General features: G+C 35.8%; 1 protein-coding gene and 3 long non-coding RNA genes across 4 annotated transcripts; 1 reads left to right on the top strand and 3 right to left on the bottom strand.

Moving 5' to 3' along the window:
• Window positions 1-844: 844 nt before the first annotated feature.
• Window positions 845-2625, bottom strand: LOC122070809 (polygalacturonase-like). The gene is made up of 6 exons (XM_042635035.1): window positions 2564-2625; window positions 2459-2465; window positions 2131-2338; window positions 1965-2046; window positions 1767-1875; window positions 845-991 (listed from the first exon to the last, which is right to left on the bottom strand). Exons 1-6 carry the CDS (start codon window positions 2623-2625, stop codon window positions 845-847), a joined length of 615 nt encoding a protein of 204 aa, XP_042490969.1.
• A 3319-nt stretch (window positions 2626-5944) lies between these two features.
• On the top strand, window positions 5945-6710 carry LOC122070820. The gene is made up of 2 exons (XR_006137985.1): window positions 5945-6154; window positions 6223-6710. It is a non-coding gene; the product is annotated as an uncharacterized LOC122070820 (long non-coding RNA).
• A 3820-nt stretch (window positions 6711-10530) lies between these two features.
• Window positions 10531-12688, bottom strand: LOC122070804. The gene is made up of 3 exons (XR_006137977.1): window positions 12264-12688; window positions 11214-11522; window positions 10531-11116 (listed from the first exon to the last, which is right to left on the bottom strand). It is a non-coding gene; the product is annotated as an uncharacterized LOC122070804 (long non-coding RNA).
• An 8450-nt stretch (window positions 12689-21138) lies between these two features.
• Window positions 21139-23754, bottom strand: LOC122070803. Its single transcript, XR_006137976.1, has 2 exons — window positions 23322-23754; window positions 21139-23225 (listed from the first exon to the last, which is right to left on the bottom strand). It is a non-coding gene; the product is annotated as an uncharacterized LOC122070803 (long non-coding RNA).
• Between the last annotated feature and the right edge of the window lie 357 nt (window positions 23755-24111).

Raw genomic sequence — 24111 nt, 5'->3', positions numbered from 1 at the left:
TACGATAGTGAAAATACATGTATGGATACATATGGGTATTAAATGGAGACATTTTTCTAATGATTTGGCTGTATATTAATGCAATACTCTTATAGACAACATCTTAAGAAAATTTAATTAAAAAAATATAATCTTAAAATGCAGACACTTATGTTAATCATAATTTGCTATTTAGCATTCAATAATATTTTTCTTCCAATGGCCACACAAACATGAACAAAATTGAGGAAATGCAAAAAGCCAAAAACTTCATGGTAAGTTTAGTAACTAACCATACCATAAATGAAGCATTATAAATAAAACCTAACAGCTAATCAACCGATAAGTTTCAATTAGTTTTTTCATTACAAAATTCCTTGTATCCCATCAAGGTTTGATGAAAGAAATAAAGACAATACACCTCTGTTCTCCTTAATTATAGTACTAATACTATTATTATTTAGTAGTGAAAATAAAACAAGCAAAAGCTTTAATGGAGTTGGTACAAGCATGGGACTTCAGGGATGACTTCCCCTTGAGCTATCCCATGAACATTCTGGCAAAATGAAGATGTATGCTGCCTCCGAGATTGACTTGAAGGAATGCTGATGTTGCTGAGCAAAATATTGGTGCAAGGAGTTGTCTCACTACAAGTAAAATTTATTGCTGTTTTCTTGTGTGAAGTCCCATACACTTGACTGTATGTGACATTACTAATTTCCACTGCATTTGAGTTCTTTGAAATTATATATATGAAATATAATCCCCAAGAAAAAGGTAGATTACAAAAAAAGTATTAGGATCTTTAGGAAATAAAGATGTCAAACTATTAATTATTAATGAAAAATTAAGAAAGAAAAAAAGTTTAAGAGAGAATGAGAACTACCTTTGTTGGGTTGCAACTTTGTGGATCATGACGGTTGCAGTAATGTTGATCAATGATGATGGGGTTATCACTATCATGAATCAAAATCCGCTCAAACACAATATTACTGACTGACCCTTTTCCCCCCTGGTTTAATGAGAGAAGAATAAGATTAACTAAAGTTAAGCTAAACACCATTGATATATCTTCCCACATTCGGCATTGTCATCAGTAGGAAGACACCCCAATCAACAAGAAAACAAAAGTTTAACAAAATCTAAAGCTGGGCCTCAGTTGTGCATCCCATCATATATCACTTAAAATAAACGGAGGTGGGGAGTTTCACCAAGAAGACTTTCTTGTTGTAGCAGTATGCTTTGCCAACCAAAATTGAACATCATTAATTATCATGTGTTGGATGTATTGGATCGGGTTCACACCCACTTTGGTGTGGGACCCAAGAGGAGATGCACATATCCCATATCCTAATTAGGGTTTTCTTCTTTTATATAGGCTTGTGACTATGAGAGGATGATGAAAATAATCTATCATTTACAATGGATGAAAACACCCCACTTGGTGTGGTTTTCTCTCATCCCTTCTTCATTTTCTTATCTTCCAATCTTCCCTTTTACCAATTTTCATGTTTTAACATGGTATCAGAGCAACCTATTGTTCCTTGGTTCTTTCCCTCATGTGTCTTTCTATATGTACTATGATGTTCATGTATATGATGCCTTCATACACTTGAGGAGCTCTCTCCACCTAATGCCTTAAGAATTTGGGTTTCGAGTTGATTTTTTTTCCTCACTAGTAATCTCCATTTTAGTATCATGTCTCTATAGTAGTTTTCTTTGATAAGAAAGAACAACATTTCACAATTTTTATTAAAAAGAGAAGTCAAGAGTAAAGATTATATTACCTCCCAGGTCTTAATCCTAGCACCATTGGTAGTTCCTATAAATTGAACATCTTTGACATGAATATATTCTACTTTAGCTATTGATCCTCCTTTTCCCAAGCTCCCAATACTGCAAATTAAATTATAAGAGCAAACAACTATGTTGTTATTGCAAACATGGATACTATTGAAGCATCTTTACCAAGTCTAAATAATTACCTTATTCCATGACCTGGTCCACAAGCTATGTTGTTAATACTCACATAGGCTGAACCATCTCCCATTGAAACACAATCATCCCCTAGATTTCAAGCAAATTCACTAGTCATCTTTAGAATAAAAACTAATTTTAGTCATCTCATGATCAAAGAGTTTAATGACATACCAGTCCCGATTCGAGAATTTTCAATGGAGACATTCTTAGAATGCTGCATATGAATACCATCAGTGTTGGGGCTTGACTTTGGAGCTAAGATGGTGACATTGGAAACATAGATCCATGTTGAGCTTTCCAAGTCTATTTGCACATTAGGGCTATTCAAAAAGTTTATGCCTCTTATATGCACATTATTGGAGTTTGCAATTGTTAATATCTGCTCATTCAAACAAACAAATTCAAATGCAATTCACACAGGCATTCTTTAAATATATCCCATAACTCATAGTACAAATGCAACATTAAGGTACTTTTGGACTCACCGTTGGTAGTATACCACAATTCTGAGAAGACAAAAACAATATAGAGATTAGAAATGAAAGTAATTTTTGATCTCAAGTTAAACTGGAATTTAAGGAGCAAAGGTAAGTGCTTCTCTTACAGTGTGGTGGACACGGCAAGGGAGGTTCCACCAATTTGAGCCTCGGCCATCAATGGAGACATCAGCTACCTCACCAGTGATAAAGAGTCCATCCACCTCATAAAATGCAATCCAAGGACCACAACTGTGAGGTTGGTTTGGGTCAAAATGGCATGTCCATTGTGAAAGTTCACTTGGTGCTACTAAATTCCCCAATAACTGTATAAACAATTTAGACAAAAAACAGTAAAAAAAAATAAAAATTTCCACAAAGTTTCAAATACCAAAAAGGAATGTATGAGGTACAATATCACAAAAAAGAGAAATAAATTCTTAAGCAATACCAGTCCTCAAACCATTTTCTACCAAATAGAAAGTCTTCTACTACTATAGAGCATCTCTCTATGGACATCAATGAGGAGCTAGCACTCGATGTTACTATTAGACCTAGATTTTGGTTTCTAAGGTAGCAGTTGAGAACCCTACTTATGGCAATGTCGAAGGTGCATGAGGTCTTCTTCTCGTATTGTGAATGTATTCGGCTGGGTTTTCCAAGTTGTTAATCTTTGTATCTATTTTTTTTTTAAAATAAAATATGCTCTTTTAGCTACTACTATTGTTCCCAATAATGAGAATTAAAAAAAAAAAAAAAATCAAAATGTATATATAACGACAAAATTGAAGCACAGAAATTCTGAATTCATGCCACTTGGGGACGACTTAAAGCGATCATGGTATATTATTGTGAATATACAGACCAAAACTGTTAAAGCAAAGAAATATAGATGCTTACAAGGGCCTAAATTACTAAGGGCATTACATCCCGTGTAAGCATCTATATCATTTATATGGGACTTTGGCCTGAGGGTTATGATCAAAATACCAATGAGCACCTTTTTTTTAGACTTGCCAAAAAGAAAATCCACTTTTGTTGTGATTTTTCACATGAATCGTCTTGCATTCAAACGGAATCAAGGTTCTCAAACTTTTTAATGACACTTTTACCCTTGAACTGTAACCATATATTGGGATTGGAAAAGTCAGTTTAGGGATCGGAACAAGGGCGATACCAATAGAATCCAGCCGATACCATTCCGATCCAATTTTTAGAACCATGATCAGAATGGCATGCATTGGGGGTGATTCGGTGATCGCCATCTAATAAATTGATAATTAATGTCAATGTTGGAAACTTGGAATCATGTTTGGAAATTAAAAAATAATAATAATAAAAATTTGTTGGTCTTCTTCAATGGATTAGAAAAAATAAAATAAAGAAAAGAAAAAAAAAAAAGTTTCATTGTAAAGATAGTAACTAATCAATACCTTAACTGAAACATTATTGGATTTGCATGGACCACTAAAGAACATCTCATGCAGAAGAAACGTCTTTCCATGAGGAATAAGCATGGTAGGATTTGAAGATGAAGAGTTGCAGGTTTCTATCCAAGCTTCATTAAAAGCCTACACATACATGTAGAAATTAATTTTTATCAAACAATAACCAATTTACTCTACTATTTCAATTTCTACAATATGTACCTGAGAATCATCTGTGATCCCATCTCCAATGGATCCATAATTAACCACATCAAAAATTTCACTATTATTACTTCGTGAATAATTAGACTGTGCTGCTAAACTTCCAATAAAAAGGAAGAAGAAGAAGACCAAAAAGAGAGAAGCAGAAGCAGCCATGATTACTACCACAAGAACGATTAGATAAGTGTATCTGTGTATATATACTCACCAAAGTAATAATAATAACAATAATAATAATAATAAATATAATTAGTATAAGAGTAGGAGATGAGCAAAAATAGATTTTTTTTTTTTTTTTTTTTAAAGACTTAAGAGTTCCAATAAAAATAGGACTCATTTTCCAAATCACGTATGATAGGAGTTTAGATATACTAAAAAAACTTTTAGATAAAAAGGGGTTAACTAACGAAAGAAAGATGGAACTGGATTGGTTAGTTACAATAGGAAACTAAGGAAATCTAAACCCTGTACAGCAAGAGTCCTTTCAATACCCCAAAACTATCTCTCTCACCCTACTTCCCTTCCCATCCTTCTCTCTAACAATGGGACAGTGAAATATTCCACCCAACTATGGATAAGTATTAATATTAATTTATGTAGAAAGGGTTAGGGAGAAGAAGCCACTTAAGGAGGAGGTGGCTCCCACTAAAATAAAACGAAAGAGAAAGGAGGTTTTAATTCCCGCAGAAGGAAAAGAAGGACAGGGAGAAAGAGGGAGGCAGAATGCTTCAGGTAAGGTTTTTAATTTTTATTAAGTTTTATGGTTTGTTCGTAGGAGAAGGAGAGGGAACGAGAGCGAAGGAAAAGAGAGAAGGAAATAAAAGCAAAGAGAGGAAGTAGAAGAGACATAAAGAAAGGGACCGAGATAGAAGAGGAGAGGGATAGAAAATAGAAAGTGAAATCGTGGGAGAGAGGGAGAGGTTTGGATGTGTACTTGTACTAGAGGTGAAAGTTTGGCCCTGACAACCCGAACTTGCCCTGGCTCGCCTTGAGCCCAAACAAGGTTTGGGTCAAGCTTTTGGAACCTAAGGGCGGGTTAGGGTTGAAAAGCGCCAACCCTAGGTTAGGGTTAGGTTGGGTTGGGTTAGGGTTGAGACCTCAACCTGACCCAATCCGGCCCAAAATTTAACCTTGTATCTTTATAATAGAAATTAGGGCTCTAATAGGTAGTTAATTTTTCTATAATTTTTTAATATATGAGACATGAATGGAAAAAAAACATATCAATCAAGGTTAATCCAACTATTATAGAAGCCAAGGTCAACCCAACCCAGGCTAGCCCGACCCAACCCGGCCCTGATAGGGTCCATTAGGGCTGGCTCAGGGCTGGGTTGGGTTGGTATGAACCCGACAAGGTTGGGTCTAAACATGAAACCGATAAGGTTGGATTGGGCCTGGGTTGAATTTTGAGGACCTAGGGTTGGGTTAGGGTTTTAAGAAACCTGGCTCAACTCGACTCCGTTTCACCCCTAGCTTGTACTATCCGAAAAGGAAGGGAAAAACAAAAGAAAGAAAGATAAATTAAGGAGAAGAAATAGGAAAAATAAAAGAAAAGAAAGAAAGGAGAGAGGGAAAAGTGTATTGCCATAGAGGATAAAAAAAAAAAAAAATGAGATAGGAAATCTGATTGGGTTTCCTTATGACGGGAGGCTCATATATATATATATATATATATATATTAAATAAAAGGTTAATCTACAACGTCACCCTTAAAGAATGTCAGTATTATAAGAACATCCCTGCTTAATGCCAATTTACGTTCAAACTCCTTGCTATCCGTCTCTGTTATAGATTATTCCTCAAATGCTGATATTGGCAGCTCCTTTTTTTTTTTTAAATACCATTTTACTCTTAAAAATTATGAAGCACCAAGCACCCAAATTACCCTAGTTACAATCTCCAAATCAATCCAGCCCTAACTCACTCTCAGTTGAAAAGATTCGCGACTCACGCTTAGTCAGTTGGAGATTTGGAGAACTTACCTCAGTAAAGGGAGAGGCGACTGCGAACCTCCTTCGACGACCTACAACTACAAATCGGCGGCGACTTGCAATGGGAGGACGACGGGTGGTGAGTACGAAGGTCCACTGACTCGATCAATCAATCTCTTCTTTTGACCCATGGAATCTTTGTTCCAGGAGAAATCATCCGACTTGAGAGGGTCTTCTTCCTTGCCTCCCAAGTACTTACAGAGCTTGGTTGTCGTCGGTGGACCTCTATACTCACCTGGAGCAATGCCAGTCGACCACTTGAGAGATTCTCGTCCAGATCCTACAACGCAGCTATCATGGTTTCCCGTTTTAGTTTCACACTTCCCAATTCCCTCTTTTCTCATTTTTGTTTCGTTTCTCACCCCCGAAGAACCCTAATCGGTGCCAACCACACCTCTGCTCGTTTTTGCTCTCGCTAGGTTTTCTTTCTTTTTTCCTTTTTCCATATCTTGATTAATTTTTTCTGCTCTCGCTAGGTTTCTAGTTTTCCCAGATTTTTCTTTCCCATTCTTATTTTGGTTTTCTGAAGAGAAAGAAAGAAGGAAAGTCTTTGGCGGTGATGGTGCCTACGATGGTGATATTCAGCCCATTGGAAAAAATGAATTCTTTTGTTTGGTGTTGCTATTCTCCTTCGATTTTCTTATGTTGTGACGGTCACGGGTCGATCTTGCAATTCCGGCAATTTCAAGTTCTTCTCTATTCCTGAAAATCCAAACATCACCGGTGGGATCCTACGAAACAACCCCTCTGCCATCATTGTCGATGCCTTGGGATCTGCTTCCGATTCCAACTCGCAGGTACGGAGAGAAGGGGAAAATCTAGGGGTGTCAATTCCTAAACCGAGCCGGTAAAATCGGCCGGACCAAACTGATAATAACACGGATCGAACTGAACTGAAGCCTTATTGGTTTGGTTCGGTTTTGAGTATTGTAACCCCGAAACCAAATCGAATCGCACCGGAAATCGGATGAACCCGAAACCAAACTGAAATCGGCTCAAAACTCGGACCGAAACTAAAACCAAACTAGTAAGAAACCGAAACACTCCAAAATTCATTAAAAAAATCAAAATTTGCATAGTTTTGTATACATTTATATGGAAAGTCGAATCCAAACTGGACCAAAAACCAAAACCAACTCGGTTACAAATCGATTTAAGAAACCGAAGACAAACCGAAACCAAACCGCACCGAAATCGAAACCAAACCGAAATCGGAATTTCCTTATTGGTTCGGTTTTGGTTTCAGCTTTCCCACACCGAAACCGACTCAACCCGGACCGAAATCGAGCCGGACCGACCTATTGACACCCCTAGGAAAATGAAATGGTAAAATGATAAAGAGAGGGGTATTTTTGGGATAATGAAAATGGATTACATATTAGTCTTTTACTCATAAGGGTTAAAGCGTCATTTCATAGCATCATTTGACAAAGACTGACGGACAGGGGGTATGAATGTAAATTGGTATTACGTAGGGGGTAATCTTATAATACTGGCATTCTCTAGGGGGTGGCTCTATAAATTACCCTAAATAAAATAAAATAGTTAGATTTTATTTAAACCCTCTCTATGGAATGGAACCCAAAGTATTGTTGGTAGCTTCTTGTATAGGTGGCCGAACCCTTGGTGAATGGCTCACTAGTTAGAATTCCCAAGTTAGCACATTGATGTGTAAGTGGAACTTGACATGATTCACCTATGTATTGATGGACATGTTTATATTATTTTATGCATGGAGTTTTCTTATAAGAATAAATGATGTTGTTTTTATAGAATGCTCTATTGTATGTACTTTAGATTCAGTAAGTGATTGCATGCACGGTTTATATGAATGGAAAGTTAAGAAAAGATGATTTATGTTTGTAATTGAGAATGGTGCATGGAAATGTTCAAGGAAATATAATAGAAACAAATGAAAGGATGGATGACTGTGCGACATGACTGTAAACCTTTCCAACAAGGAATGAGGTGTTGGATGAGGCATAAGTATATGCTTATGTTCCTCGCTTAGCTACGGGATGCTCTGCCTAGCCAGTGGAATGATCCATCTAGGATGGGATTAGATATGATGTGCCACCTAGCCAGTGGTTTCATCATACGTGTCACCTAGCCCATGGTTATGAAGCTGGATTGTGATTGCTTGATACACGAGATGTCTCACATTTATGATTGCACTTGGCAGCATGTCCCAATGATTTAAATGAAGAAGTCATAAAGCGATGATTTATGATTGTATTTAAGAATATGTATGGAAATGTTTAAGAAAATAAAGGTTTTGCTGAGAAACGAGAAGGTGAGAGTAAAGTCAAGAAACTACCTGGTGAGGTGATATGCTATGTATATTCATAATGTTTTATGAATATTTGGACTTATCATAGAAAGGTTATGCATGCATTTGAAAAGTTTATGGATAGTTTTATTTTTGTATTATATGTGGTTGTGCCATGTTTTGTCTACTGGGTTGTATAGCTCATTCCATTGTTTATCCATATATCACTAGAGTTGTGTCTCTTGAAGGTTGATACTGTGAAGTGGGATAAGCTTTGCATGCCCAAGAGGGAAGGTGGGTTGGGCATCCGTCGCTTCAAAGATGTAAATCTTGCTATGCTCGCTAAATTATGTTGGTACATCCAAATAGAGAATTCTCTTTTTGCTTTGTTTCTTTGTGGAAGGGTTATGGCAATGGACGGAAGCTTAAAAAATCTATAAATTCATCCTCTATCATGCCAGGTCTTCGCAAGGTATGGGATTTTGTGTGTAGTTTTGAGAGGTGGATTGTTGGCAATGGCATGTCAATCAATTATTAGTATGACCAATGGTTGGGAAGCAAGAGTTTACATGATGAGATAAATGGCATTCACTCTCTCCCTCTTCATTTGAATACTAAAGTTTCAGAGTTCATTGAGGATGGGAAATGGGACCTACCTTTAGTAAGCTCTTCTACAATGCAGAATATAATTGCTCGAATTGAGGCTATCCCTCTCCCTTCAATTTCGGTTCCAGATAGAAGAGTTTAGTCTCTGACTGAATCTGACCAATTCTCAGCTTCATCAGCATGGGAATCATTAAGAGAGAAGAAGGCGGTTATTGGCTGGCACTGATTGGTCTGGATGAAAGGGCTCCTTCCTCGTTGTTCTATTTTTGGATGAAGGCTGGTGCATGATAGTTTGCCTACTTATGACAAGATAGCAAAAATATCAATTTCAGTAGTGTCAAGATGCAGTTTATGCTGTATGAACGAGGAATCTCTCTATCATTTATTTTTGAATTGCAACTTCACAGTATGCATATGGACGAGTATTCTTAATTATTTTTCTCAAATCTGGTGTGGCTTCCCTTCAATTGAGGAGTTATTCTCATGGTGGAAAAGAAAAGCAAAGTCAATTCAATGTAGTAAGGTATGGCTCCCATTATCAATTATTATTCCTTACCACAAATGGACAAAGAGAAATAAAAGAATTTTTGAAAATCAACATCAATCAGCAACAAATGTGATAGCAGCTATCCTTCGCGATCTACAAGAGTACTCTACTCATATCTCTATGAAAGTTACTTTGGTGGTGAAACTCCTTCTTGCAAAGAAACTGATGGAGGCAATTGCTAGATCTCCCACACGAAAGATTTGGAGCTCTTTTGGAGTTTTCCACCTATGAGATACTTCAAATTAAATATTGATAGATGCTCTCTTGGAAATCCAGGGTGTTCAGGAGCTAGAGGCATATTGAGAGATGAGATGGGCACTAATTTAATTTGCTCTGCGTATTATGAAGGCATCGGGACAAATTATGGTGGAATTCTCTGCTTTTTTCATAGGGATTCAAATGGCAAGGAACAAAGGTCTTGATAATCTTTGGATCGAAAGCGATTCTTAGGCAGTTGTGAGTTGCGTTCAGAATCAAGTGATTCCTTGGTGCTTTGAACAAAATTGGTGGCATATGAAACAATACCTGGACAATATAAATAGGAAAATCTCTCATTGTTACAGGGAGATTAACTCAGTAGCGGATAAACTAGCCAAACATGCTGCAACATCTAGAAGTACTATTATTTGGGATATAACTCCTCATTTTGTTAATCATGATCTAAATTGGGATTTTCAGCAGAGACCGAGATATTAGTTTATGTAATTTTGTTTATGTAGTTTTCTTTTGTTTGGTTTGCTTTTTCTACTGATGGCCATGCCGAAGGTGGAAATGCAATCCAATAGATCTATTTTGTATGCTCTCATTCTTTCGTTCTATTAATGATATTCACTTGCTGACTTTTAGCAAAAAAAAAAAACTAGAGGTGTGTCTTATCTGAGAGAGATTCAGTTGTGCAGGTATTGCTTTCTTTTTGGGATTATATTGGAGATGCATGTATTTTGTTGGAATTTTCATCAAAAGATTCATTTAATTAAAATACTAAGTTCTTAATTATAAATAATAGATATAAATTCAATAACGAATTCTGTTGTAATAGTGGAAACAAAGCCTACGTGTTATTGATGAAAGTTAATGATCATTTTACATCACTGCCTGTGAGGGCAACACCATACTTGTTATTTGGGTTTGGGGTGTTACAGTCAGATTACAGCTTAGATTCCAATATAATCATCGAAGAACACCAACACTAACATGAAATGTCTTGATGCCACCTTATATCTTTTGTTATGCACACTCCTTCCTGCCTCCTATCCATACAAGGTATAGTTACTATTCCATATATGAATGGTATCTTGGAGGTTCAACACCATATGGGTCCCATCAAAAAAGAAAGTAACATGTCTTGTGAAGCTGAGCTACTTCCTGAAGATTTGTTGCACCGTACCATAAAGTCTTGTGATGTTTGTAGCATTTATCCTGCCTAAGCCCACATCCATGCATGCTCCTGTATAACACCACTTGAAAGATCTTGTCTTCCATTGATAAATGCTTCGTCTCTTACTTCTCTATCCTTCAAACTTATGTGGCAAAACCATCCAGAGATCTGTTTCTAAGTCCCGACCATCTTTCTTCTTCTGGAAGTTGTGCCTTCATTGACTCTTTGGGATATTTATGCTCTAGAAAACACAAAAATGTTTGGTCTAAGTCAGTATTTTAACACTCAACACAATAGATAAAATTATATATATATAAATATAAGAGAAAAATACTTACCATTATATAACCTTCAAATTTCTGGTATACAAGTTGAAAGAGAACCACAATGAAAATCCCAACTATTGAGAGCCCGGGAGTACATAGTAATTCTATTTACTTCACAAACGATTTACATCCTCAAACAGGTAAGCCTTGTGATATAGGCATATATATATATATATATATATCCCATGTTGAGGATGGCCAGATTGAACACCATGTTCCCTTTTGCCTCCTCCTTTTTTTCAAGTTTCCTTCAGTTTGGATCACACCCTCACTTTGAGAATCTGAAGCTAGAGTTTCACTATGCTTCAGTTTGGGGCACACCTGGATAAAATAATTAGATCAAATTACAAATTCTGAAAATATTTAAAGGCGCAAAGGTATTCTGAAATTTAAATAAAAAGAAAAAAAGAAATCTCAAACTCGTGAAATATTTTTATTTCAATTTTGTCTCACCTGAAACTAAAACTTTGTACTAAAATCGTTCTGCCAAAAGGATGGAAAAAAAAAAAACATATTGGTGGAAGATCAAGATTGGATTGGACTGGCTAGTACTTGTGACAAGTTGAATTTGATTTGAATCACAATTGTACAACCCTAAATCAACAATTGCAAATGACATTGGGATTGTTTCAAAGACACGCATTTGGTCCAACGGTAGGGTACGATTGTTGCAACCTGGTGATCAAGCGGTCGAAACAACCTCTCAACATTCTAGGGGTAAGACCATAGTTCTTGTCCCCCGGACCTCCGCCTCCCACAATGCCCTGATAATCATTTCTTTAAGGATTCAGGGGTTAGTTTGATGCCCCTCCACCCATGTCTTTTTTTCTCCCTTTTTCTTTACTAATATATTTTTGAAAGGGTTGCCTAGGGTCCTATAGTTCCAAAGCTATAAAGACCCAATTTCTTTTGCTAAGATTAAGAAAATTTCACTATTACACCAGGTATGGTTATTTTTATTTTTCTTCATTACAAATAGAAAATAGAAATACCAATTAACCAAATAAAAAAATGAATATATATAATTATGCATAGTATCAAAGACCAATCAAATTGACTTACCCGAACAAAGGCAACTTGAATGAGCATCATGTATCCCTGGTGTTCACCATTTGATGTGGTGGATCTCATCTTTCGCCTTTGAACCCAAAAGGATATTATCCAATGGTGAATAGGATGCCAAGCTAATGTAGTATTTTTATATTTAGGGTTATTGGCTATTGAGTACAAAGTTTTGTTTTGAACTCTCCTTACGGTAAATACCATCATTACTTGAATATCTTTAATTCCTTTAGAGGCACGCGATGGCAATTGATCTAGCTCTTAAGACTAAAACTAATGATCTACCTTGTACTACTCCCTTCGCCAATTCTGATTGAACAAAAACAAACTAAAACTCAGTAAAGAAATAAAAATGTATAATTTATTGGTGAAAAGATATCTGTGTAGAAAAAAAAAATTACCTCAATGAGTTAGGGTCGAAATAGAGCTTAAATATTCTGAACTTAATCAGTGTTTAGAGAAACACATGACATAGCTCTTGATGAGAAAACAAAAGATATAGAGTCAAAGAATGTTGAATTTTCTCTCCAACTCTGGTTTGAGACGGATAACCTTTTATATTGAGTGTTATAATCATTTCCATTTATGACACAATTGTTATCCATTATGATATGCTTAATGACCTGGCAAAGAAAATCATGATGGAGGGGAAATTTTCCATAAGAATTTCTATATAAAAAATAATCAAATCTTTGAAGAAAAAATTAGGGAGATATTAGATAAATAGAACAAAATATTTCAAATAATTGATGTAGAAAGATAAGAGATAAGGGTGCCACACAGCTCACATGTGCTGGCAATCCTCTTGGTGTTGCAAGAACATGTGAGCTGTGTGGCACTCAATCCTCTTGGTATTGCCATCTTGTGTGCTATGTGGCATTCTTATCTCTTATAGAAACATATTTGTTCGTATAAAGACAAACCTATATTATTGCTCCCTTCTAAGAACATCTAATATTTTACTAGAAACGTTAGATGTGATAAGAAATAAGGACACCACACAGCTCACATGTGTCGAAAATCCTCTTGGTGTTGCCAGCACATGTGCGCTGTGTGGCGATCAATCCACTTGGTGTTGCCAGCTTGTGAGTTATGTGGTCTTATCTCTTATAGACATGTATTTGTTCGCATAGAGATATATCTATATTGATACTTCCTTCTAAAAACATACAATATTTTACTTTAATGATAAGAGATAAGGATGCCACATAGCTCACATGTGCTGGCAATCCTTTTGGTGTTGCCAACACATGTGAGCTGTGAGTATTGCCGGCAAATGTGATCCATGTGGCGATCAATCCTCTTAGTGTTGCCATCTTGTGAGTTATGTGACATTTTTATCTCTTATAGACCCATGTTTGTTTGCAGAAAGACATCCCATATTGTTACTTCCTTCTAAGAACATCCAATATTTTACTAGAAACACCCAATAAAAGTTATAAGTTGTGATAGAATCCAAATAGTTAGTGTGACACATGTTTTGTTCGCATAAAAACGTACCCACCTTATCATTTTCCTTCCAAGGGCATCCAATATTTTCCTAGAAACACCCAATACTCCTTATAAGTAGCAATAGAGTTTGGGGAGACCTTCATTGGAGTAATAGGTAAGCTTGGCTTTTGTCCCACCTTTTCTCACATATAACATGTTTGAAATAACCTAAAGGGGGTGAATAGGTTATGCTAGTGAAATTAGAAAATTATTTAGGTTAAAAAATCTCTAAGTGTAAGTGTAAAAATATCTAGAACATAAAGATAGATGCAATCACATAAGACAGAGATTTATAGTGATTCGACTTAACTTGAATCTAGTCCACTTCCTACAAGTTCCACTTGTAAGGCATTCTACTAGCTCTTCTCTTTTAGTATATTAGGGGGGAACACCTTTATAATTCTTTTTACAAGCTAAAAGAATCTTTTGTATGTAAAGAGGGACCTTCCAAATCTCTTTACAGGTTGAGAAGGACCTTACAACTCTTTTTAAGATAAGAGAATCCTACACACTAGTCTAATTACAGTTTAAAACAGTGTGTAAAATAAATTTAGTCGAATACTAGAGTTAAAACAACTCTTTAACTAATGAATACTGAAGAGAATAAGTTTGAGTATTACCTCGTGTGGTGTGTGATGCAAATGCGAAAATAGTAAATTATAAGGCACCTTGTAGTCTTCCAAGTAAGATGTCAATCAATGTGGAAGACTTGTATAATAAAATTTGAGTTCTTCTTTGAAGAGAATACACAAAGAATGAAACTTAACTCAAGTACTAATCACATTTACTCACTTTTGGCCTTTGATAATGATACTCAAGAGAGAGAATTAATTGTAGTTTAATGAGTCTAAAGTGGGGTATTTATATAGGTGATTAAGGGTCTTAAATTGGGTAAGAATCCAATTAAGATTGAGTCAATTATGTGTCAATTGATACATTTTGGCTCTATCAGTAGCTACTGGTATGTACCAATAATTATTGTAAAGGTTACCATTTGGGAATTCAAAATAGCCATTGGAGGCTAATTCAAATCATCCAGTTGACTTTTGGCTAGCCAAATAACTTATCAGATGAGTTCCGATAATAATCAAAATTCCACCGTTCCTAAAATCTTGGTAAGTAGTACCTACATACCGTAAGTTACTAGTAGGCTTCTAGTTTTTTGCCTATAAAATTGTTTGTATGAAAACAATCGTAACTATTTTGTTTGGGCTCGGAATGACAAGATTCAAGTTGTGTTAGTTTGACAATTCATTGTTCTACAACTTTGCAAAATAAAATGATTTTTGAATCAGTCATTACTGTAAGTCCAGCCTAGGCTATGGCTTAACATAGTTTGATTTCTATTTGTATTTATCTGACCTATTTTTATTTTTATAAATATTTGGTATGATTTATAATACCTATTTTTATTTATTATAAATTAAATTAAATCAATCACTGAAGAACGACTTGTGAATTGTGGCCACAAACATTTATAATTATTTATCTGCTATCTTTTAATTAGCACGTGTTTTTAACTACTTCAAATCAGGGGTAAATAGGTAAATTCATTTATTTTCATAAAATCTATTCTGGTTCGTCCTCTTCACTTTGAAGAATTTGTGTCCGCCAGCATGACTGACCTCATGAAGCAGATCCTGGAAAAGCCGATTCAATTGACATATCATGTGATCAAGGCCACCGATGACACCAAATCCTTCAAGCAAGAGTGCGTAGAGCTTAAACCAAAACGGAGAAGCTCGCAGCCACCAGGTCACTATGCCAACAATGACCTATATGAGCCCCAACTTGCCCCATCATCGATGACACAGAGCAAATCATGTACAAGGCCCTCTCACTCATCTTTAAGTGTCGCACTAATGGCATCATGAAGTACATCTGCACATCTTCACCATCATCCACGTTGCCGCCTTTAAGAAGATGACAGAGCATCTCGAAAACTCCATTAGGGATGTCTCCTAGCTCCTCTATGTATTTACTTCAGTAGACAACCATGACGCTGCCAACGAGCCCATCCTGTAACACCCCGGTCCCATTAACCTTGTACAATATTATCCTCTTTGGCCCATAGGCCTCAAGGCTTTAAAAAGAGTTGTGCCCAGTAATCTCTCCCTAGGCGATGTGGGACTAAAGTTTGCACACCCTCACTGATCTCCCAATTCCCCTGGTACTTACTGTATTTTTGGTGGAGACACCTCACCGATCTCTCAAGTAGGTCTAGTACTTGTTATATTCTTAGGTGTCATAACTTCCCCCCTTTTGCCACAGCATTTTCGTTGTGGCCCCACACGCTGTCGGGTTCTGCTCTGATACCATTTGTAACACCCTGACCTCATTAACCTTGTATAATATTGTCCTTTTTGGCCCATGAACCTCACGGCTTTAAAACACGTTGTGCCATGTTAAGGAAGCTAGAGGTTATCAACTAGCCCAGTAATCTCCCCCTAAGCGATGTGAGATTAAAGTCTGTACACCTCCACCAATCTCTCAGGCAGGTCTGGTACTTGTCGTATTCTTAGGTGTCACACATCCTCTGCCTCATCTGGGAACAGATTCCTACCTTGCATACTGGATCCCTAGAGGATAGGTCCAACATGATGCTTCCCTCGTCTCCCTCACTCGTGAACAACCGATACAGTAAGCTCATAATCAAGAAAGGTGGGGTGGTGCCCCTCTTGAAGTTTGTGAAAGAAGGAAAATCGGAAGGCTAGGAGAACGTTGTCTGTGCCATTGGCCTCCTCATCCACGACCTAGAAAGCGTTGGGCGATTTATGGGCAAAAGATGAGCTTATATTAATCCTCTCTTTTTCCTTTGCTATGTTGTTTGTTGGCTATATACTGATATAGAGCTTTAGCTAAGTTTTGCCTCCAAGCAATCCAATCAATGATCTCATCTTGACAAATATGTGAAGCAGAGATAAATTTTTTTTTTCTTTAGATAGGTGGCAAAGTCGTACTTGCTGCTTAGGAAAGAACAAAGCATGCAAGCTTTGATGCGATGAGAATGATCTGCCCCATCGCGATAAGCCTGAGTGCCTGAGTGGATTGAAAAATATTTCATGCAATTGAAATATCATTCCATAAGGAATGCACATGTTAGGATTTGAAGATAAAGAGTTAGGTTTTCCTTCCAACCTTTGTCAAAGCCCTATTAATGTAGAAATTAAAAAGAAATATATGTAAGCCAATCAATGTAATCCATAACAATTAGACAATACCCAATTTCCTTTACCATTTATTTTTTTTATAATATGAACCAGAGATTCATCAAAGATCTCTTCTCTGATTGATCCATAATTATCCATATAGAAAATTTGACTGTTATAACATGGTGGAAAATCAAATTGTGCTGCTAAAACTACATTGAGAAGAAAGAGGAAGGGCGCAAAGACAGAAGCAATCACGCATAATTACTATATCTTTTTATCATGAGAATGATAAAGTAAGTGTATGAAGGAATATCTATAGCATATATGAGAGTTTTTTTTGGAGTATTGCAAACTACTACAATTGCAAATAGGACAATATGAATAAAAATATAACTTTTTTTTTTTGTTTTATTTATTTTTAATAGTTTTTTATTGCATAAGAATAGGAACTCCAACTCTTTTCTTTTTCTTGGTAAACAAAGCTTTACTGAAAAGAATGGATAGTGTATATGGAATCCGAATTACAAGCTTCTAGAAGCAATCGAGTGGAAATTGGCCGAACAATCCTACAAGTTAAGGACCGTGCCCTCCTGGCAAAAGAGTCAGCCAAACTGTTTTCTTCCCTTGGAATAAAACAGAAGATACATGATTCTCTAGGAGATAAGAATGCCACACAGTTGACTTGCGCTAGCGACACTAAGAGGATTGAAATAGATTCTCATCTCTTTATAGATTCTAAGCTTGATACCAAATAAATAATTCCTAGATGATAGGTATCACTGAATTTTGTAGCTCAAGGTGCTTGCCAATATATGAAGAAAGAAATCTGTATTATGTTGTCATATTGGACAATTAAATGTTCCAAACAATCTTGAATAACTTGTAAGATGCTCATTCGAATCGCCATAGCTTTTCCTCTCGGTGGGGGTTCCCATGGACTATGTGTCTTTTCCATGTGACTCTTGAAATTCATTGGAAGCTCACTTATTGTCGTTGCGTGAGAGATTGAGAATAAACTGATTGGAGAGGGTAGGGGTTTGGGTTGGTGATGGGTCAGATGAAGTACTTTCCAAACAACATGGATATTTGGGTTTGTACTGTGGTGGAAGTTTGACATGGTGTGTTGGCTTATGGTGGATAGTGGGATGGTGGATGAACCCAACCCATTCAAATTGATTGAAGATTGATTGATTTTTAATTTTTAATTTTTTAATTTTTTTTTAACATCTGACTTTCGTATTTATTTGATTCAAAACTGAAACCCAAGCTAGTATGTTAAATATCATTTAATAAATTCATGAATTTCCACTTGTCAAGAACATTAAGAGTTAAAGATAGTCTGTAATTCTTCATTCGGTTATGATTCACATTGATTTAAGGGAACAAGCTATTGTTATCAAAGTGGTGAACTAAGTGCCCTCTTTGGCCATCCTCTCCTCTTGGAGGTGGGAGACCACCTTGTCACCGCTGGTATGGGCCTTGGCCCTTGGATATGATTTGACTAAAAAAATAGAAATGGTGAACTAAAAATTTGTATCTTTATTTTAATTTGCTTCTCCACACTGCATACAAAAATCAAAAGTGTAACTTAAGGGTTCCCTTCTGTCCTACCTTTTTCATAGGTAATAAGGTTCCCTTACATTCTCTAAACTTTGAAGCCGCTTTAAATGGAAGCACAAAAGGAAACAAGAACCTTCTTGACGTTATTTAAATTCAATGACCTAAGTTAAATTTTGATTGAAGAATGAGTAGGGGGAAAAAAAGGATGAAAGGATATTGTTAAGTACCTGTGTAGAGCCTGCCTTTCACTGCCTCTCAGGAACTTGATCAAATCCTTTCTCACTTCAAAGTCGTATGAAATTTGCCACCCTTAATGGAGGCCCGCATGAGAAAATTCCAAAACAATGGAGTAGAATAGAAGATAAATAAACAATCCAAACTTCCCTATCAGCTGTTGTAAGGATACTGCCCCAACCAGGGTACCCTTGGAGAGAAAATCAATGATGAAACCTAACATGTAATTAATCAATTCCATCCATTCAGGAGCTGTTCTCTTGGTGAAAGAGAAAGTCCAATGGAATTTATTTGAAGCAAATATGGTGTGCATCTCTGTCTTATATTTTATATCATATATGGAAGGAAAGAAATAGTAGAAGATGTGATAACAGTAGTAGGGATGCTTGTTTGGTAGTGAAAGCTATAGTTATGGCTCTTCAGGATTAATCTAAGATGGTTCTAATGGGGATTATGTCGAAGAAGGAGCTGATGCTTTCTGCATCGTTGAACTTGATTAGAGCCACGCCTAAAGCAAGGAAGATTTATGAAGTTTTTTGGGACCTCCTTCCCATCGGTTGCAGCAAGATAAATATAGATGGGTGCTCTCTTGGCAATCCAGGGAATGCTGGCGATGGTGGAGTTGTTAGGAATGAAAGTGGGGTGGTAATGGTAACTTTTGCCTCCTTTATTGGTGTTGCAACTAATTTTGATGCCGAATTTGCAGCTTTCTTTGAAGCTCTTAGAGTTGCTCAGAATTTAAATCTAGAATGGATTCAAATTGATAGTAACTCGAGAGTTGTGGTTTGGTGTGTATCGAATTTTTCAATTCCATAGAAATTTAAGTAGCGATGGATGAGGTCATTGAAGTTTTTAAACTCTATTAGATGGAGTATTCGACACTGTTTCCGAGAAGTGAACATTGTGGCAGATGGGATGGCAAAGCATGCGGCTGCGACTGGTTTATCATATGATTAGGATGTTCTGCCAAAATTCTCCATTTGGGGTATTGAATGGGATGCTATGGGTAAACCTAGGTTCAGATTTTCTTGAGTTCTGATTTTATCTGTGATCTTAATGCCCTATCTGCTGATGGCAATGCCGAAGGTGGAGGGTGTTGGGATTTAATGTAAGGACCCTTTTGGGTTTTTTTGTACATTCTTCATTATTTTTCATAGTAATATATTCTTTTGCTGACCTTAAGCAAAAAAAAAAAAAAATCAAAAGCAATTAAGAAAAAGAGAAGAGAACTGCTTTCAATTTTAATTTCATTTGTTGGTCAAAGTTTATATGATTTGATATTTTTTGCCCCTTCATCTGTAAAGGACAATGAAAAGTTGAACTATAATCGTGCACATCAATGTTCTTAAGATTCACCTTGTTCTAATTTGTATGAAAAACTGCAGGTCCAGAAAATAAAAAGAGTATACATAAATATTATATAAAAAGAAAAGAAGTATGGTTCTAGTAAGCTCATTAGGGAGTTAATATTTACTTCAAGCAGGTTGTGAGCTTCTTCACTACCTCAGTTAAATCATTCCATAAAATAAATAAATAAATAACTCTATGTACTACAATGATGACTTGTCGTCTGGGAACTCTAAAACCTACGATATTTTTCTAATCTATGCTCCTAGAATGTGCCACTCAAACATAAAAGCTAAATCCTACTGATTATTGTATGCATAATCTCTATGGTATTTCAAAAGCATTACATGTGACACCACATATCTCTACTTGACTTGACTGCAGAGCATATAAAGCATCAGAAAAACAGCATGCATGAATCGAACAAATTGCCATGTAGCTTAGAATTGTTAATTTTTAAAAGCCAATGAATTCTAAGATCATCTTTAAGGGGAGAATGAAGAGAGTATAGAGGATACTACATAAAATAAAAAAATAAAAATAAAAAAGAGAAAAAGAGAGAGAGAGAGAGAGAGAGAGAGAGAGAGAGAGAGAGAGAGAGAGAGAGAGAGAGAGAGAGAGAGAGAGAGGGTAGATCATGCGTAAGGGGAGAGTTTGGGAGAGAAGGAAATCATGTTCCTAAATTCTCTCTTCCCAACTCTCTCTTTCACCCATTATTGGAAAGAGGGGGGAGTTTGAGAGAAAGAAGGAGAGTAGAGAAAACTATTAGAATATAAAAATAAAGATAAATAGAAGAGTGCCAATAACATTAAATTTAAAAAAATATATAAAATAAAAGAGAAAAAGATTAGAGAAATAAACATGTTATTTAAATAAAAGGAAGTGGTAAAAGCATGAAGTGAAAGATTTTCCACTTAATGCTTTTATATAATAGTATGATATATATGCACTGTACCAAAATAATAATAATAATAATAATAATAATAATAATAATAATAGGAGTAGGATATGAGCAAAAATAGAACCTTTTTTTTTCTAAGATTTAAGAGTTCCAATAAAAATAGGACTCATTCTCCAAATTATCTTTTTTATTCAATCGAACTTTGGACTTTATTTGATTTAAAATAATACAGACTACACCTTCCTACTTAAGGAAGGATAACAACATATCACGTGTGATAGGAGTTTAGATATACAAGGAATTAATAAAATTGGATAGTTACAATAGGTAACTAAGGAAATCGATCTAAACCCTGTACAACAAGAGTCTTTCAATACCCCAAAACTATTTTTCTCTCTCACCCCACTTCTCATTCCTTCTCTCTCTCTCTAACACTTGGACACAGTCAAATTACAACATATATTCCAATATGATCATCGAAGAACACCAACATGTACTACCATGAAATATCTTGATGCCATCTTATATCTTCTGTTCTGCACACTCCTCCCTTCCTCTGATACATCAAGATATAGTTACTATTCCATAAATAAATGGTATCTTGAAGGTTCAATACCATATGGGTCCCTTCTAAAATGAAGTAACATGTCCCATGACGTTGAGCTACTTCCTAAAGATATGACCACATCCACTGTACCATAATGTCCTGTGATGTCTGTATCATTTATCCTGCCTAAGCCCATTTCAATGCATGCTCCTGTATAACATCACTTGAAAGATCTTGTCTTCCATTGGCACATGCTTCCTCTTTTACTTCTCTATCCTTCAAACTTTTGTGGCAAAACCATTCAGAGATCTATTTCAGAGTTCTTGACCATCTTTTTTCTTCTGAAAGTTGTGCCTTCATTGACTCTTTGGGCTATGTATACTCTGGAAAACATAAAAATGTTTACTCCAAGTCAGTATTTTAACACTTAAGACAATAGATAAAAATTATAAATACATATAAAAGAGAAAAATAGTTACCGATATATAACCTTCAAATTTCTATTATACAAATTGGAAGAAAACCACAATGAAAAGCTCAACTATTGAGAGCCCGGGAGTACACAATAATTCTATTTACTTTACAAATGATTTACATCCTCAAACAAGTAAGCCTTGTGATATAGGTATCTACCATGTTGAGGATGGCCAAATCGAACCCCATGTTCCTCATTTTCTTTTAAGTTTCCTTCAATTTGGGTTACACCCTCACTTTGACTGAAGCTAGAGTTTCACTATGCTTCAGTGTGGGTCACACCTGGATAAAATAATTAGATCAAATTATATATTCTGAAACTTTTAAAAGGCTCAAAAGTATTCTGAAATTTTAACGAAAAAAAAATTCAAACTCGTGAAATATTTTTTATTTCAATTTTGTCTCACCTGAAACTAAAACTTTGTACTAAACTCGTTCTACAAAAAGCAGGGGAAAAAAATATATTGGTGGAAAATCAAGGTTGGATTGGACTGGCTAGTACTTGTGACAAGTTGAATTAGATTTGAGTCACAATGGTATAACCCTAAATCAACAATGGCAAATGATATTGGAATTGTTTCAGAGGCACATGCTTGGTCTAACGGTAAGGTACGAATGTTGCAACTTAGTGGTCAAGAGATCGAAATAGCCTAAGGATTCAAGGGTTAGTTTGATATGCCTCCACCCATGTCTTTTTTTCTCCCTTTTTCTTGATAAGTATATTTTTGAAAAGATTGCCTAGGGTCCTACAGTTCCAAGCTTAAAAAGAATCAATTTATTGTGCTATGATTAAGAAAAAAGAGTGTGCATGATATCATCACTACTATGCCAGGTATGGTTATTTTTATTTTACTTCATTAGAAATAGAAAATAGAAATACCAATTAATCAAAAAAAAAAAAATGAATATAAATAATCATGCATGGTATCAAAGACCAATCAAATTGACTTACCCGAGCAAAGCCAATTTGAATGAGCATCATGTATCCCTGGTGTTCACCATTTGATGTGGTGGATCTCATCTCTCGCCTTTAAACCCAAAAGGGTATTATCCAATGATGAATAGGTTGCCAAGCCAATGTAGCATTTTTATATTTAGGGTTATTGGCTATTGAGTACAAAGTTTTGCTTTGAACTCTCCTTATGGTAGATACCATCATTTTTTTGAATATCTTTAACTCCTTTAGAGGCACACGACTGATCTAGCTCTTAAGACTAAAACTGATGATCTACCTTGTACTACTCCCTTTGCCATTTCTGGTTGAACGAAAACAAACTAAAACTCAATAAAGAAATAAAAATGTACAATTTATTAGTAAAGGGATATCTAAATGCAGAAAAAAAAAAAATTACCTCAATGAGCTAGGGCCAGAATTTAAGCTTTTGAACTTAATTAGTATTTAGAGAAATACATGTCATAGCTCTCGATAAGAAAACAAAAAATATAAAGTTGAAGAATGTTGAATTTTCTCTCCAACTCTAGTTTGAGATGGATACCCCTTTATATTGAGTTCTATAATATTTTTCATTTATGGCACAGTTGTCATTCGTTATGATATGCTTAATGACCTTGCAAAGAAAATCATGATGGAGGGGGCATTTTCCATAAGAAGTTATATAGGAAAAATAATCAAATCTCTGGAAAAAAAAAATTAGGGAGATATTAGATAAATAAAAAAAAATATTTCAAATAATTGATGTGACACGATAAGAGCTAAGGATGCCACACAGCTCAAATGTGCTAGCAATCCTCTTGGTGTTGCTAGCACATGTGAGCTGTGTGGCGATCAATCCTCTTAGTGTTCCCAGCTTATGAGGTATGTGGCGTTCTTATCTCTTATAGACACATTTGTTCGCATAAAGACAAACCTATGTTGTTACTTCCTTCTAAGAGCATCCAATATTTTACTAGAAACATTGTATGTGACACGATAAGAGATAAGGACACCGCACAAATCACATGTGACGGCAATCCTCTTGGTGTTGCCAACACATGTGAGCTGTGTGGCGATCAATCCTCGTGGTGTTGCCAGCTTGTGAGTTATGTGGCATTCTTATCTCTTATAAATGTGTATTTGTTTGCATAATGACATACCCATATTGTTACTTCCTTTTAACAATATGCAATATTTTACGAGAAATA

This window comes from Macadamia integrifolia, unplaced genomic scaffold, assembly GCF_013358625.1.
Source record: "Macadamia integrifolia cultivar HAES 741 unplaced genomic scaffold, SCU_Mint_v3 scaffold_113A, whole genome shotgun sequence".
NCBI lineage: Eukaryota > Viridiplantae > Streptophyta > Magnoliopsida > Proteales > Proteaceae > Macadamia > Macadamia integrifolia.
Note: the sequence above shows the minus strand (reverse complement) of the source record. Positions and strands in the feature narration are given on the sequence as shown.